Source organism: Meles meles, chromosome 2, assembly GCF_922984935.1.
Source record: "Meles meles chromosome 2, mMelMel3.1 paternal haplotype, whole genome shotgun sequence".
NCBI classification, from domain to species: Eukaryota; Metazoa; Chordata; class Mammalia; order Carnivora; family Mustelidae; genus Meles; species Meles meles.
Window position 1 is genome coordinate 153,570,687 of NC_060067.1, and position 16,625 is coordinate 153,587,311.

Genomic DNA, 16,625 nt, shown 5'->3' on the forward strand with positions numbered 1-16,625 from the left:
TGATTTTCCCTACTGTTATTGTATTATTGTCCATTTCTCCCTTTATATCCATTAATATTTGTTTTTAATATTAAAACAACTCCTATGTTAGGTACATAAATATGCATGCTATATCCTCTTACCAGATTGACTCCTTTATCATTATGTAATGCCCTTGTGTGTGTGTGTGTGTGTGTGTGTGTGTTTAAAAGATTTTATTTGTCAGAGAGAGAGCACACATAAGTGGGGGAGTGGCAGGCAGAGGAAGAGGGAGAAGTAGGCTTCTTGCTGAGCAGGGAACCTGATGACTTGGGGCTTGGTACTAAGACCTTGGCATCATGAGCTGAGCCGAAGGCCGATGCCTAACTGACTGAGGCACCTAGGTGCCCTCCTTCTTTGTGTTTTGTTACAGTTTTTGTTTTATAGTCTATTTTGTCTGATGACAAGTATTGCTACTTCAGCTTTCTTTTATTTACATTTGCATGGAATATCTTTTTCTATCCCTTTACTGTCAGCCTTTGTGTGTCTTGAGATCTGGACTCTTATAGGCAGCATATAGATGGATCTTTTTTTAAAAAAATTGTTCACCCTATATCTTTTTTTTTAAAAGATTTTATTTATTTATTCAATAGACAGAGATCACAAGTAGGCAGAGGCAGGCATAGAGAGGGGGGAGGCAGGCTCTCTGCTGAACAGAGAGCCCGATGTGGGGCTCGATCCCAGGGCTGTGGAATCATGACCTGAGCCAAAGGCAGAGGCTTTAACCCACTGAGCCACCCAGGCACCCCCACCCTATATCTTTTGATTGAAGCATTTAGTCTCTTTACATTAAATTAATTATTGATAGATATGTGCTTATTGACATTTTGTTAATTGTTTTCTTGTTTTTTTAGCTCTTTTTGTTCCTTCTCTTTGTCCCTTTTCTTGTGGTTTGATGGTTTTCTTTAGTGTTATGTTTGGGTTCCTTTGTCTTTACTTTTTGCATATCTTCTGTAGGTTTTGGTTTGTGGTTACTGCGAGGTTCATATATATTGATCTTTATATGTAGCTGATAGTCACTTAAGTTCAGACACATTATAAATTCTAAAAGTGCTATGTTTTTACCCTTTATCCTGTTTTATGTGTTTGACTTCATATTTTATATGTTCATTTTTTTATCCCTTAACTATTTATTGTAGTTATGGTTGATTTTCTTATTTCTAGTTATGGCCTTTTCTTTTCCACTTAAAGACTCCTTAACATTTCTTGTAAGGCCAGCTGGAGTGGGCATGGGCCAAGTGAGCCTGTAGCATGTTGCACAGGAGCTGCCTTGGTGGGACACCCGGAGCTGGGGTGGGTTGGGGTCTGGAGTGTGCTGGGGAGGCCTTAGCACACTAGCTAGAGCATGTATACCTTGCTATCATATCATATCATATCATATCATATCATATCATATTCATGCTATCAAGGTGGAGAGGCTTGCTATTAGTGCCTCTGACCCCACAGAACTCAAGCAATTTTCCTCCTGTTTCGTGTATGCTCAAGAGTTAGTAAATGAATTTCTTTCACTTGTGGTGTAGTTGCCCTTGAAATCACTGTTTTCTCGCTGTGCCCTGGGATACATGAACCAGTGCACAGGCCCCTCAGTAATATAGCTCCCCACTGCAGGATGGTGTTTTGGGGTGGGATTCCTGTTGTTACAGTCTTTCAGTGTTTCTGTCTCTCCTACCATTTTCTAAGTGTGTTCCCTCTTTTTTTTTTTTTTTTTTTTGGTGCAGAATCTCTTCAATGAGCCCTCAGTTCTTCTTCAGGAGGAATTGCTTTATATGTAGGTATAAATTCAGTGTGACCTTGGTAGGAGGTGAGTTCAGTGTCTTCTTACACTGCGCTCTTGAACCACCAAAATTCTAATTCATGTTTTAAGATGATGATTCTGGTTGCTATGTATAGAATGCTTTGTAGGGGCAGGCTGACAAGCTAGGTGTTCAGTTCTGGGCAGATGACAGAGAATAAGGCAGGTTATATTGTATTTGGAGTAAAGAAAATCTCTGGAGATTGTTCCTTATCAATGTTTCAGTGACATTTATTTCTGTATAGAACTTCATTGTCATTTTACAGAGAATGAAAGAAGAGATTCATTTTTTTTTTCTTTTTACAGAAGAGACTCTGAGGGTTTTCGTTTTCTTTTGTGCTTGAAATAATTTAATTGTCTGTTTAGGAAAGAAAGTTCATGCTCTTGGACACTGACAATAGTTTTGCTTTATTCTGATAAAAGGGGATGGAACTTGATGGGAAAATTCTTTTGAATTATTGATTCCCATTTGTTTCTGTTTCCACCTGTGTTCATGTAAGTTGGTAGCACAAACAATATCAGATTTAGTATAGTCAGTCAGCAAATGACTTTAAGAAAATTTTTGTTTAGACTCTGTGTAGTATATTTTAGAGCTTTAAATATGAGAAATTTCAAACATATGTAAATACAGACTACAGTATAATAAACTTCCCTATATCCTCATCATGCAGTGTCAACAATAGTTAGCTCATGGTTAATCTTGTTTCATCTGAACTTCAAAACACACTTTACCATCCTCACTCATCCTGTTTATTTATTTATTTTTTAAAAAATAATTAATTTATTTATTTGTCAGAGAGAGAGAGAGAGAGAACAAGCAGGTAGAGGAGGAGGGAGAGAAGCAGGCTCCCTCAAGCAAGGAGCATGATGCAGGACTCGATCCCAGGACCCTAGGATCACGACCTGAGCCTAAGGCAGCAGCTTAACGGACTGAGCCACCCAGGCGTCCCTCATCCTGTTTATTTTTAAGCAAATTCTGGATAAATTGTTTTCTCTGTAAAAATCTCCATATAGGGGCGCCTGGGGTGGCTTTGTTGTTGAGCATCTGCCTTCTGCTCAGGTCATAATCCCAGGGTCCTGGGGTAGAGCCTTATGTCGGGCTCCCTGCTCAGCGGGGAGCCTGCTTCTCCCTCTCCTTTTGCTGCTTCCCCTGCTTATGTTTCCTCTGTTGGTGTGTCTGTCAGATAAATAAATAAAATCTTAAAAAAAAAAATAAAAATCTCAGTATATACTTCTAATAGGTAGGGATTTTTTTTTTAACAATTCAGTGTTTTAATTTATTCCCTCTTTGAGCACATAAATAGGTAACTGTATATGTGGATGGTTTGTCTTCAAATGTCAATTTATATGCTTCTTGTTCCAGTATAATTATCAATATCACCCCTTTTCACTTGAGTGTCTCTGTTTGAATATTAAATTCTGTGGTCACCTAATATACATAAGGGAAGGCTTTTCATAGTTGTCAGTAAAAACATTCATTTTATTTTTTATTTTATTTCATTTCATTTTAATTCCAGTATAGTTAGCATAAAGTGTTATATTAGTTTTTGGTATATAATAGTGTTTCACCAATTCCATACATCACCCAGTGTTCATCACAAATTTGTACTCCTTAATCCCCATCACTTATTTCCCTCCCCGCCCCCCAGCCATCTCCCCACTGATAACCATCAGTTTGTTCTCAATAGTTAAGGGTCTTTTTCTTGGCTTATCTCTTTTTTTCCTTTTATTGTTTTGTTTCTTAAATTCCACATCGGAGTGAAAACTCATATGGTATATGGTATTTGTCTTTCTCTGACTTGCTTATTTCATCTAGTATTATGCTCTTTGGCTCCATCCATGTCATTGCAAATAGCAACATTTCATTCTTTTTTATGGCCAAATAATATTCCATTATATAGATATACACACACATCGCATCTTCTTTATCCATTCATCTATTGATGGGCACTTGGGCTGCTTCCATAATTTAGCTGTTGTAAATAATGATGCCAAAAACATATGGCTTCATGTATCCCTTTGAATCAGAATTTTTGTATTTTTTTATTAATACCCGATAGCATAATTAACGGATCATAGGATAGTTCTATTTTTACTTTCTGAGGAACCTCAGTACCATTTTCTACAGTGGCTGCACCAGTTTGTATTCCCACCAACTGTGCAAGACGTTCCTTTTTCTCCACATCCTAGTCAACATTTGTTGTTTCTTGTGTTTTTGATTGTCACCATTCTGACTGGTGTAAGGTGATATTATAGTTTCAATTTGCATTTCCTTGATGATGAGTGACGTTGAGCATCTTTTCATGTGTTTGTTAGCCATCTGTGTGACTTCTTTGGAAAAATGTCTGTTTATTTCTTCTGCCCATTTTTTTTTAAAGATTTTATTTATTTATTTGACAGAGATCACAAGTAGGCAGAGAGGCAGTCGGGGTGGGGGGGGGGAAGCAGGCTCCCTGCTGAGCAGAGAGCCCGATGCGGAACTCGATCCCAGGACCCTGAGATCATGACCTGAGCTGAAGGCAGAGGCTTAACCCACTGAGCCACCCAGACGCCCATCTTCTGCCCATTTTTAATTGGATTATCTGTTTTGGGGTGTTGATTTGTATAATCTTTTTTTTTAAGATTTTATTTATTTATCTGACAGACAGAGATCACAAGTAGGCAGAGAGGCAGGCAGAGAGAGAGAGAGAGGAGGAAGCAGGCTGTCCGCAGAGCAGAGAGCCCGATGCGGGGCTCGATCCCAGAACCCTGGGATCATGATCTGAGCCGAAGGCAGAGGCTTAACCCACTGAGCCACCCAGATGCCCATCTTCTGCCCATTTTTAATTGGATTATCTGTTTTGGGGTGTTGATTTGTATAATTTTTTTATATATTTTGGATACTAACCCTGTATCATACATGTCATTTGCAGATAACCTCTCCTATTCCATAGGTTGCCTTTTAGTTTTGTTGATTATTTCTCTTGGCTGTGCATAAGCGTTTTATTTTGATAAAGTCCCAATAGTTTATTTTTACTTTTGTTTCCCTTGTCTCAGGATATATATCTAGAAAAATGTTGCAACAGTTGATGGTCAGAGACCTTACTGCCTGTACTCTCTTGTAAGATTTTTATGGTTTCAAAGTCTCACATTTGGATTAGGTCTTTAATCAATTTTGAGTTTATTATTGTGGGTGGTGTAAATAAGTGGTCCAGTTTCATTCTTTTGCGCGTTGCTGTCCAGTTTTCCCAACAGCATTTGTTCAAGAGTTTGTCTTCTTCCCATTGGATATTTTTTCCTGCTTTGTTGAAGATTAATTGACCATACAGTTGTGGGTTCATTTCTTGGTTTTTCTGTTCTGTTCCATTCATCTATGTGTCTTGTTTTTGTTCCAGTTCCATACTGTTTTTATTGTTACAGCTTTGTAATATAAGTTGAAGTCCAGAATTATGATACCTCCAGCTTTGTGTTTTGTTATTTTTTTCTTCTCAGAATTGCTTTGGCAATTCATGATCTTTTATGGTTCCACGTAAATTTTAGGATTTTTTGGGTCTAGTTCGTGAAGAATACTATTGGTATTTTGGTAGAGATTGCATTAAAAAGTGTAGATTGCGTTGGGTAGTATAAACATTTTAATAATATTTGTTCTTCCATTCCTTGAGCATGGAATATCTTTCCATTGCTTTGTGTCATTTTCAGTTTCTTTCATCAGTGTTTTATAGTTTTCAGAGTACAGGTCTTTTACCTCTTTGATTAGCTTTATTCCTAGGTATCTTATTATTTTTGATGCAGTGATAAATGAGATTGTTTTCTTAATTTGTCTTTCTGCTGCTTCATTATTGGTGTATAGAAATGCAACAGATTTCTCTACATTTGTTTTGTATCTTGCAACTTTACTGAATTCATTTATCTGTTCTTGTAGTTTTTTGGTGTAGTCTTTAGGGTTTTCTGTGTAGAGTAACATGTCGTCTGCAAATAGTGAAAGTTCTACTTCTTCCTTACCAATTTGGATACCTTTTATTTTTTTGTCTGATTGCTGTGGCTAGAACTTCCAGTACTCTGTTGATAAGAGTGGACATCCTTGTCTTATTCTTGACCTTAGAGGAAAAGCTCTCGTTTTTTTGCCATTGAATATGATGTGCACTGTGAGTTTTTCACATATGCCTTTATTATGTGAGGTATGTTCCCTCTAAACCGACTTTGTTGAGGACTTTTATCATAAATAGATGCTGTACTTTGTCAGATTTTTTTCTGCATCTTTCGAGTTGATCATGTGGTTTTGTGTTTTCTCTTATTGTTGTGATGTATGATACTGATTGATTTGTGGATATTGAACCACCATTGCATACCCGGATTAAATCCTACTTGATTGTGGTGAATGATTTTTTTAATGTATTGTTGGATTCTGTTTACTAATATGTTGTGAGAATTTTTGCATTGGTGTTCATCAAAGATATGGCCCGTAGTTCTCTCTCTCTCTTTCCCTCTCTTTTTTTTTTTTTTTTTTTTTTTTGGTATCTTTATCTGGTTTTGGTATCAAGGTAATGCTGGCCTCATACAGTGAATTTGGAGGTTTTCTTTCCTCTTCTACTTTTTGGAATAGTTTGAGAAGAATCAGTATTAACTCTTCTTTAAATGTTTGGTAGAATTTGCCTGTGAAGCTGTCTGGTCATGGACTTTCATTCTTTGGGAGTTTATTTATTTATTTTTGATTACTGATTCAACCTCCTTGCTGATAATTGATCTATTCAAATTTTCTGTTTCTTCTTATTGAGTTTTGGTAGGCTATATGTTCTAGGAATATATCCATTTCCTCTAGGCTGTCCAATTCGTTGGTATTAGTATTTCATAATATTCTCTTAAAATTGTTTGCATTTCTGTGATGTTGGGGTTTTTTTTTTTGTTGTTGTTGTTGTTTTTTAGTAATTTTATTTTAGAGAGAGAATAAGGGGAGGGGCAAAGAGAGAGGGGGAGAGAGAATTTTGGAGCAGATTCTACACTGAGCACAGAGCCCGATGCAGGGCTTGAGCTTACAACACTGAGATCACGATCTGAGTTGAAATCAAGAACCAGATGCTTAACTAGATGAGCTACACAGGCACCCCCTCTTTGTTTTTTGAGGAGTCTGGGTAGAGGTTTATGAATTTTGTTGATCCTTTCAAAGAACCAGTTGCTGGTTTATGTATCTGTGCTACTGGGGGGGGGGTGTTTGTTTCTGTATCATTTATTTCTACTCTGATCGTAATTATTTCCTTCTATCTACTGGGTTTGGGTTTTGTTTGTTGTTCTTTTTCTAGCTCCTTTAGATGTAAGTTTAGGTTGTTCATTTGAGATTTTTCTTCATGAGGTAGGTCTGAATTGTTGTAAACTTCCCTCCCTTTTTGCTTTTGCTACATTCCAAAGGTTTGGGACCCTATGTTTTTTATTTTCATTTGTTCCCATGTGCTTTTTGATTTCTCCTTTGTGTTCTTGGTTGACCCTTTCATTGTTTAGTAGCATGTTATTTAACCTCCATGTATTTGTGGTCTTTCCAGATTTTTGTTGTGGTTGATTTCTAGTTGTGTAGTGTTGTGGTCAGAAAAGATGCATGGTATGATTTCAGTCCTTTTCAGTTTGTTGAGACTTGTTTTTTGGCCTCATATGTGATCTGTTCTGGAGAATGTTCCATGTACACTTGAAAAGAATGTGTATTCTGTGTTTAAGGATGGAATGTTCTAAATATATCTGTTAAATCCCCTTGATCTGGTATCATTCAAAGCCATTTTTCCTTGTTGATTTTCTGATTGGATGATCTGTCAGTTGATGTAAGTGAGGTGTTAAAGTCCTCTACTATTACTGGGGCACTGGCTGGCTCAGTTGGTAGAACATGTGACTCTTGATCTCAGGGTTGTGTGTTCAAGCCCCATGTTGGGTGTAGAGCTTGCTTAAAAAAAGTAAATAAATAAACAAGTAAGTAAATTTCTCTACTATTATTACATTAGTATTGACTAGGTTTTTTGTTTGTTATTAACTGTTTATACATTTGGGTACTCTCATTGGGTGGATAGATATTTACAATTGTTATATCTTCTTGGATTTTCCCTTTTATTATTATATAGTGTCTTTTTGTCTGTTGTTATAGTCTTTGTTTTAAAATCTGTTTTGTCTGATGTGGGTATTTGCTACTCCAGCTCTCTTTGATAGCATTTCCGTGATAAATGCTTCTCCATTCCTTCACTTTCGATCTGCAGGTGTTTTTAGGTCTTAAATGAGCCTCCTGTAAGCAGCATATAGGTGGGTCTTGTTTTTTTACTCACTCTGTCACTATATGTCTTTTGATTGGAGCATTTAGTCCACTTATAGTCAAAGTAATTATTGATAGGGACACCTGGGGGCTCAGTTGGCTAAGCGTCCAACTCTTGATTTCCAGCTCAGGTAATGATGTCAGCCCCACATTGGGCTCAGTGCACAGTGAGGAGCTGGCTTGAGGATTTTTCTCATCCCCCCTGCCCCTACCCCTGCACCCTTGTGTCTACACTTGCGCGCTCTCTCCCTCTCTCTCTAAAATAAATCTTTAAAAAAAAAAGTAATTATTGGGGCGCCTGGGTGGCTCAGTGGATTAAGCCGCTGCCTTCAGCTCAGGTCATGATCTCAGTGTCCTGGGATCGAGCCCCGCATCGGGCTCTCTGCTCCGCGGGGAGCCTGTTTCCTCCTCTCTCTCTGCCTGCCTCTCTGCCTACTTGTGATCTCTCTCTCTGTCAAATAAATAAATAAAATCTTTAAAAAAAAAAAAGTAATTATTGACAGATGTGCATTTATTGCTGTTTTAGTCCTTGTTTTGTGATTGTTTCTGAAGTTTTTCTCTGAGCTTTTTCTTTTTCTTTCATGGCTCATTAGTTTACCTCAGCGTTGTGTTTGGATTCCTTTCCTATTCTTTGCGTATCTATTAGTAGTTTTTGATTTGTGGTTACCATTAAGTTTATTTATTTATACTTAAAAAAAGATTTTTATTTATCGATTTGTTAGAGAGAGCACAAGCAGGGAGAACAGCAGGCAAAGGGAGAAGCAGGCTCTCTGCTGAGCAGGGAGCCCAATGTGGGACTTGATCTCACGACACTGGGATCATGACCTGACCTAAAGGCAGACGCTTAAGCAACTGAGCCACCCAGGCATCCTTACCATTAGGTTTATCGATAACATCTTTTGCATATGTTAGTCTATATTAAGTTGATGATCATTTAAATTGGAACCATTCTTTACTCCTCTCCTCCTCACATTTTAGGTATATGGTGTATACTCTGTATCTTTATTTTGTGGGTTCCTTAACTGAATTTTTACATAAATACTCATTTTTGTACTGCTTTTGTGTTTCCTATAATCATACTGTCATTTTTGGTCTTCCCTTTCTTCTCAAGGAATTCTCTTTAATAGTTCTAGCAGGGCTGGTTTAGTGGTCATGAACTCCTTTAATTTTTGTTTCTCTGAGAAACTATTTATCTCCCCTTGTATTCTGGATTATAGCCTTGCTGTTTAGAGTATTCATGGCTGGATAGAGTATTCTTGGCTGGAGGTTTTTCCCATTTAGTACTTAGAATATATCATGCCACTCCATCTGGCTTTCAAAGTTCTGAAAAATCCAATGACAGCTTTATGGGGTTTCCCTTCTGTTTCTGTTTTCTTTTGTCTTGCTGCTTTAAAATTTTTTTCTTTATCACTACATTTTGCCATTTTAATTATAGTATCTCTTGGTGTGGATTCTCTTGACTTTGTTGGGGATTGTCTGTACTTCCTGGATCTGGATATCTTTGCTTCTCCAGATGAGGAAAGTTTTCAGCTCTTATTTATTCAAATAAATTTTCTGTCCCCTTTTCTGTCTCTTCTTTTGGGACCCCTGTGATACAAGTGTGATTTTGTTTGATGGAGTCACTAAGTTCCCTAAGTCTGTTTGCATTTTCATAGTTCTTTTTTCTCTTTTGTTCAGCTTGATTACTTTCCATTATTCTGCCTTCTGTGTCATTCATTTGTTCCTTTGCTTCTTCCAGCCTGCTGTTCAGTCCATCAAGGGTGTTTCTTGTCTTCTTGTTTCTTTTATTGAGCCCTTTACCTCTGCTGTGGTATTCCTTATCTCTGTGTTAATCCTCCTGGTGATGCTTTCCACTCCTTCCTCAAGTTCAGTGACTATTTTTATGATCGTTACTTTAAATTCTCTATCAGGCATCTTATATCTGTTTCACTTATCTCTCTTATATCTGGGTGTGGCCTTGTCCTGTTCTTTCCTCTAGGACACATACCTCTGTCATCTCATTTTTTCTAGGTCCCTGTGCCTATTTCTCTGTGTTAGGAAGATAGTTAAGTCTTCTGTTCTTGATGGTAATGGCCTTATGAAGGAATTGGTCTAGTCCTGCCCTACAGTGCAATGTCCCCTGTTCCCCAGGGTCTGGCACTTCAGGGACTGTCTCCACTGTGTGCTGCCTGCTCTCTCCTGTTGTGTTCTGGTTACTTTATCCTTTAGGCCAGCCATCTGCAGAGGCTGTCTTTGCCTGTTGTGAGCAATGTTTGGTCCCTGGTTTGAATGTGATGAGTTTTTACTAAGTGTGCTCTCATCTGCTTGTGAAATAAGACCTGTTGCCTGAACTGAGACCCTGTAAAACTCCCAGGTTGGGAGATGTGGTGTGGGCAGGAGATTGTGCCTGTCTTTAGGGGTAGGGAGTCCACTGTGCTGGGATTGAGGCAAGCCTGAAGGGAGCGCCAGTTCTACTAGCTCAGTGGGTGCGGTGGGGCTTGCTATAAGCGAGTTAGGCAGTGAGGGGGGTGTGCTGGTTCCACAGGTGACCTGGTGCTCATGCTGAGTGGCAGGGGCCAGGGGTGTTGGTGCAGGCCAGTTCCTTCATTCCTGGAGAGGTCTCTCTGCAAACACTGCCATTTAGGTGAGCAAATAATCTCCCCACTATGTGCCCCAGGCACTCTTCAGATTGTTTCCACGGGCTGCTCACCCTGCCTTCTCTCCAAGAACAGTCCCAGTGCCCACTAGGCTCTCCCTGAGTCAAGCCTGCAGACTTTTAAAAACTCCAGGCTTTAAGCTCCACTGTTGGCAAGAACTCATGAAATTTGGCCCCTCTTGGTTTCCAAGCCATTGCTATGGGAATTTGTGTTCCACATGTGGGTGCTAGTCTGTCTCTTGCCCTTCTTCGCCACGGTGGCTCACTGCTCACTGCAGTGGCCAGGATCCACTTCTCTCCCAAACCGTGTCTCTGCACTTCATACCTTCTTCGTATGGGTTCTTCTCTACCTTTAGTTGTGGAGTTTGTTCTGCCAGTCTTCAGGTCAGTTTCTGATTTCTGGGGTATTGGGATGATTTGGTAGTTATCTAGTTGTGTTCATGGGACCATGAGGTAAGCCTAGGGTTCTTCTACTCCCACAGCATCTTCCCCCTTTAGTAAATACATTGTTTAATAGCACCTTTAGTTTATGAGTATTTTTCTTTCTTTTGTTCTTTGATTTTGTTTACTTATTTGACAGAGAAGGCACATGTAGGCAGAGCGGCCAGCAAAGGGAGAGGGAGAAGCAGGCTCTCCGTGAGCAGAAAGCCCAACATGGGGCTCAATCACAGGACCCTGGGATTATGACTGGTGCCGAAGGCATAAACTTAACTGTCTGAGCCACCCAGGCTGCCCAGTATTGAGTGTTTTTCTAATGGCATGTCACTTTCCTGTTTTCTATCAGGAGAGCAAGCCCTGGGACCTGGAGTTCACTATTTCAAGAAACTACATACTGAAGTAAAATGCTGCACGAGTTAGAAAAAGAAAGGATCCAGAAACACATGGTAAGGAGGGAATGAGTCAACTGGATTTCCTTGATTATGCATTCCTTTATTTCCTCCACTTCTTCTTTCTTTGTTACAATCTGATTGTAAGGTACAGAGAGTATTCTTTTGGAAACAGAGAGATTATTAACATTTGAATTAGAATGATAGTGCTTTAGAAATACTGACTTAACATTCTCTGGGATATTTGCTTAGTTGTTAATTATCCAAGGTTTGATCCACCAAATTTAATCACAAATTTTTTGTGATCAGTAGTTCTGTTTTCTGTTGTCTGTATCTCTTGTTCTACTTACTCAAGCCTTTTATTAATATTGGCAACTTTTTTGATTTAAAGGAGAGAAGACTGTATCTAGACTTTAATAATTTTATACCAAACATGGAAGCTAGAGAGAGGATTGTGAAATGAGACCTGTTGATGGGCTATGTACATTATCCTACCTTGTAGTAATATCCTTGCTGTTCGTTTACATCTTATATCTTAGGTTAAAGGAGGTTCCCTCAAAGATTATTTTGCATTCTAGCTTCTTCCAGCTATACTGAACATGTCTTAGACATGTTAAAAGTATGATAAATACTTTTTGGAGGAAATGAATGGAAGAAATTGGGAGTATTCTTTGGCACAGAATATTAAGAGTTCAGTTCTACATATGTTAAGTTTGAGATGAAAGAAGTGAAAAGCTTTTGTAGCTGTAAAGTTGGTAAATGAACAGAAGTGGGAATGTTGTTTCAAGATTTATTAGCTGAAAGTATCCTAACATCCTCTGTCCTTTCTTGTCATAGCAACACAATATATTGTTTCTGTCTCAGTACACTTCTCTCCATTTTGGGAGATTAGGAAACTGAGGTATAAAGTTTGATAGCAAATCTGTCTCCAAAGGAGAAGAAATAATGGCCCTCATTTCTAAGTATTTCTAAAAGACCAAGTTACTATTTATATTTTAAGAAGGAGCACATGATGTCTGCTAGCAGAAGATAAATGAGAAGCAAACAGAAATACATTTTGTCTCTGGATTAATGCACCTACTACTGGGTAAAGATCAAAAGAATTCTCTTCAACTCGTTTCAACTCTAAATATAAAACATTGAGCTTCTCAGAGTCTTTTTTTTTTTTTTTTTCTAAGTAATTCAGAAGGAGACTCATCTTAGGAGTAGAACTGACTATCAAGGCTGGATAGGTTGGTGTTTCTCCATCTAAGGATGTTGCTTCAGTCCTGAATAAAAATTGTTGCAGACATCTTTCCACTCTGTTGAATGTGGTTGATCTTCATTTTATAGAACTCTAATTCTGCTCTATATCCAGTTAAATAGGAGGAAGGGGTATGTATATCTGTTTGTATAAAATCTGAGGCTGTTTTTGGACACTTATCCATACCCATTTCTTATTAACCATAAGGAAAATATCCATACCGAAGGCAACCTAAACTGAACTTAAAATGTTCTATGAGACACAATCCCAATGTCCCAGCTATTGCTTTACCTTTTAAGATAGAAGCATTTTCTAGAAACATGAGGGAGGGTGGGGTTGTTGGACATAATCTTTTCAAGACTGACATGGTTCTCTTTCTTTTGCAGGCCTGATTGTTGGCAATGACATCGATAAGAGGCTGGCATTTCTTTCTGTTCTATCCAGCTACTTTTTACTGCGAATAGTAACTATGTGTATTTGTTGGTCAGCAAAATCGAGGAACAAGAGCTATGGCAGTTGAAAAAGCCTGTCTGATTCCAGGTTATTTTTCCTGGGTTTCATCATCAGGGACCTTCTCCTTTTCATCTCATCAACGATGTGGTACCTTTTACCATTTGATAAAGAGTAAGGACATGTCCATTGGTCAGCAATCAGAACTTAAAATCTGCTGGAATAAGGTCAGAGACCATTTCAATTACAGCTGAAGAAAATGAAATTTCCATTTTATTCCGTGCCTTGTACAGGGAGCACACTAACTCTTAACAGAAAGGTGTGAGTGAAAAGAGATTGAGTTTGTTTACTAGAAACTCATGGTTATGGCGAGTGACCCAACGTGATTAGAGGGGGCAAAAGCCACACAGGAACTCATGACGGGCTATACCATGTTGCGGAATGGGGGAGTGGGGAATGGAGGTCAAACCTGTATGTTACGGTGGTCCAACCGGATCCGACTCACGTGGCTCAGTTTTACGCTCTTCATTATTCTGGTTTTCTTCCCCCTCATTGCTCACTATTATCTCACCACTCTGGATGAGGCTGATGAGGCCGGCAAGCGGATTTTTGGCCCAAGGGCTGGTAACGAACTCTGCGAGGTAAAGCACGTGCTGGATCTTTGCCGGATTCGTGAGTCTGTGAGTGAGGAGCTCTTGCAGCTGGAAGCCAAGCGGCAAGAGCTGAACAGTGAAATTGCCAAGCTGAATCTGAAGATTGAAGCCTGTAAGAAGAGTATTGAGAATGCCAAGCAGGACCTGCTTCAGCTCAAGAATGTCATTAGCCAGACTGAGCACTCTTATAAAGAGCTGATGGCTCAGAATCAGCCCAAACTTTCTCTGCCTATCCGGCTGCTTCCAGAGAAGGAAGATGCTGGTCTTCCTCCCCCAAAGGTCATACGGGGATGCCGGCTTCACAATTGTTTTGATTATTCTCGCTGTCCTCTCACCTCCGGTTTTCCAGTCTATGTATATGACAGTGACCAGTTTGCCTTTGGCAGCTACCTGGATCCCTTAGTCAAGCAGGCTTTTCAGGCTACAGCACGAGCCAATGTATATGTTACAGAAAATGCGGACATTGCCTGCCTTTATGTGATATTAGTGGGAGAAATACAGGAGCCAGTAGTGCTTCGGCCTGCCGAACTTGAGAAGCAGCTCTATTCCCTACCACATTGGAGGACAGATGGACACAACCATGTCATCATCAATCTGTCGCGGAAGTCAGATACACAGAACTTACTATATAATGTCAGTACAGGCCGTGCTATGGTGGCTCAGTCTACTTTCTATGCTTCCCAATACAGACCTGGCTTTGATTTGGTAGTATCGCCACTAGTCCATGCCATGTCGGAGCCCAACTTCATGGAAATCCCACCACAGGTGCCAGTTAAACGGAAATATCTTTTCACCTTCCAGGGTGAGAAGATTGAATCACTGAGATCTAGCCTTCAGGAGGCCCGCTCCTTTGAAGAAGAAATGGAAGGTGACCCCCCAGCTGACTATGATGATCGAATCATTGCCACCTTAAAGGCTGTACAGGACAGTAGGCTAGATCAGGTCCTGGTAGAATTTACCTGCAAAAACCAGCCAAAGCCCAGTCTGCCTACCGAGTGGGCCCTGTGTGGTGAGCGTGAGGACCGCTTGGAATTGCTGAAGCTTTCCACCTTCGCCCTCATTATCACTCCTGGGGACCCTCACTTGGTTATTTCGTCTGGGTGTGCAACACGGCTCTTTGAAGCCCTCGAAGTTGGTGCTGTCCCAGTTGTGCTGGGGGAGCAGGTCCAGCTTCCTTACCAGGACATGCTGCAGTGGAATGAGGCCGCCCTGGTGGTACCCAAGCCACGCGTTACTGAGGTTCATTTTCTGTTACGAAGCCTCTCAGATAGTGATCTCCTGGCTATGAGGCGGCAAGGCCGCTTTCTCTGGGAGACTTACTTCTCAACCGCTGACAGTATTTTTAATACCGTGCTGGCTATGATTAGGACTCGCATACAGATCCCAGCTGCTCCCATCCGGGAAGAGGCAGCCGCTGAGATCCCCCATCGGTCAGGCAAGGCGGCTGGAACTGACCCTAACATGGCCGACAACGGGGACCTGGACCTGGGGCCAGTGGAGACAGAGCCGCCTTATGCCTCACCCAAATACCTCCGCAACTTTACGTTGACTGTCACTGATTTTTACCGCAGCTGGAACTCTGCTCCAGGGCCTTTCCATCTGTTCCCCCACACACCCTTTGACCCCGTGTTGCCCTCAGAAGCCAAATTCTTGGGCTCAGGGACTGGATTTCGGCCTATTGGTGGTGGAGCTGGGGGTTCTGGCAAGGAGTTTCAGGCAGCACTTGGAGGCAATGTTCCACGAGAGCAGTTCACGGTGGTGATGTTGACCTATGAGCGGGAGGAAGTGCTTATGAACTCCCTAGAGAGACTGAATGGCCTCCCTTACCTGAACAAGGTAGTGGTGGTATGGAATTCGCCCAAGCTACCGTCGGAGGACCTTCTGTGGCCTGACATTGGCGTCCCTATCATGGTAATAGAAAAATGAGCAGTTTGTTTTACTGCATGAGATAGTGTTTCACTTGTAATCCCTTTTCCAAATATATATAATGTAAGTCTTTGTAGATACAATTTTTTTTTAAACTATACAGATTATCCTTTCCCTGTGGAATTTGTGCTTGCTTCTTTTTCAGTCCTTTCAGGCCTTGCCAGTTCCATCTTTGCTATTCACTTCCTAAATCTCCTAAGACTCTCCAAAACTGAAATCAATATTGGCCCCATGAAGGTTTACAAAAGCCCTTCGGTTACCCTGTTGATGTCTTCCATGTCATAACAAAGATGGTCATGCAAATGATGATGACAAACTAATGCTTAGGAAGTGTGTATGACCCAGGCAGTGTAATTTAGGATTTATAAACTTACATCATTATTATGTTTCTTCTCTTTATATCTATGGAAACTGAGGCTTCAGGAGGTTAAATCTTTTGCCCAAGGTCATAATCATGACAAGTCATGGACAAACTGAGCTTCAGTGTTGTCTGATTCCAGAAGCTGCAGCTTTAATCACCTTCCAGACTTAGCAAGAAGACTACTTACCAGAATATTGTAGAGGTTTTTTGGAAGATTGGAGTTGGGGTTTGAAATATTTGGGAGTTGGAGGTCCTAGTCTCTCACAGGTTCTTTCTATTCTTTATCTTATCTGTCATGATTTGGATGCCATATTTTACAGGAATGGGATAGGGCTTTAATTCTGAGGACTTCGTTGTTTATCCACCTTTTGGCATAAATTTAGCAATCTAGAAGATTACCTATTTATCTTAAATGTGAGGCCTTACAGCAAGTCATAAGCAAACAAACTACCCCTAAA

At 40.1% G+C, this 16,625-nt stretch overlaps 1 protein-coding gene across 5 annotated transcripts in view; it reads left to right on the forward strand.

Moving 5' to 3' along the window:
• Positions 1–16,625, forward strand: part of EXTL3 (exostosin like glycosyltransferase 3) — a 142,561-nt gene that overhangs the window by 92,196 nt on the left and 33,740 nt on the right. For 3 of the 5 annotated variants that reach the window (XM_045994945.1, XM_045994918.1, XM_045994909.1), the window contains exons 2-3: positions 11,492–11,591; positions 13,164–15,791. In XM_045994945.1, the coding sequence (XP_045850901.1) occupies positions 13,644–15,791 (2,148 nt within the window). In that variant the 5' untranslated portion in view covers positions 11,492–11,591; positions 13,164–13,643. Of the gene's footprint in view, positions 1–675; positions 686–11,491; positions 11,592–13,163; positions 15,792–16,625 lie in introns of all 5 variants that reach the window. The other 2 variants (XM_045994927.1, XM_045994935.1) reach the window with 1 other exon arrangement.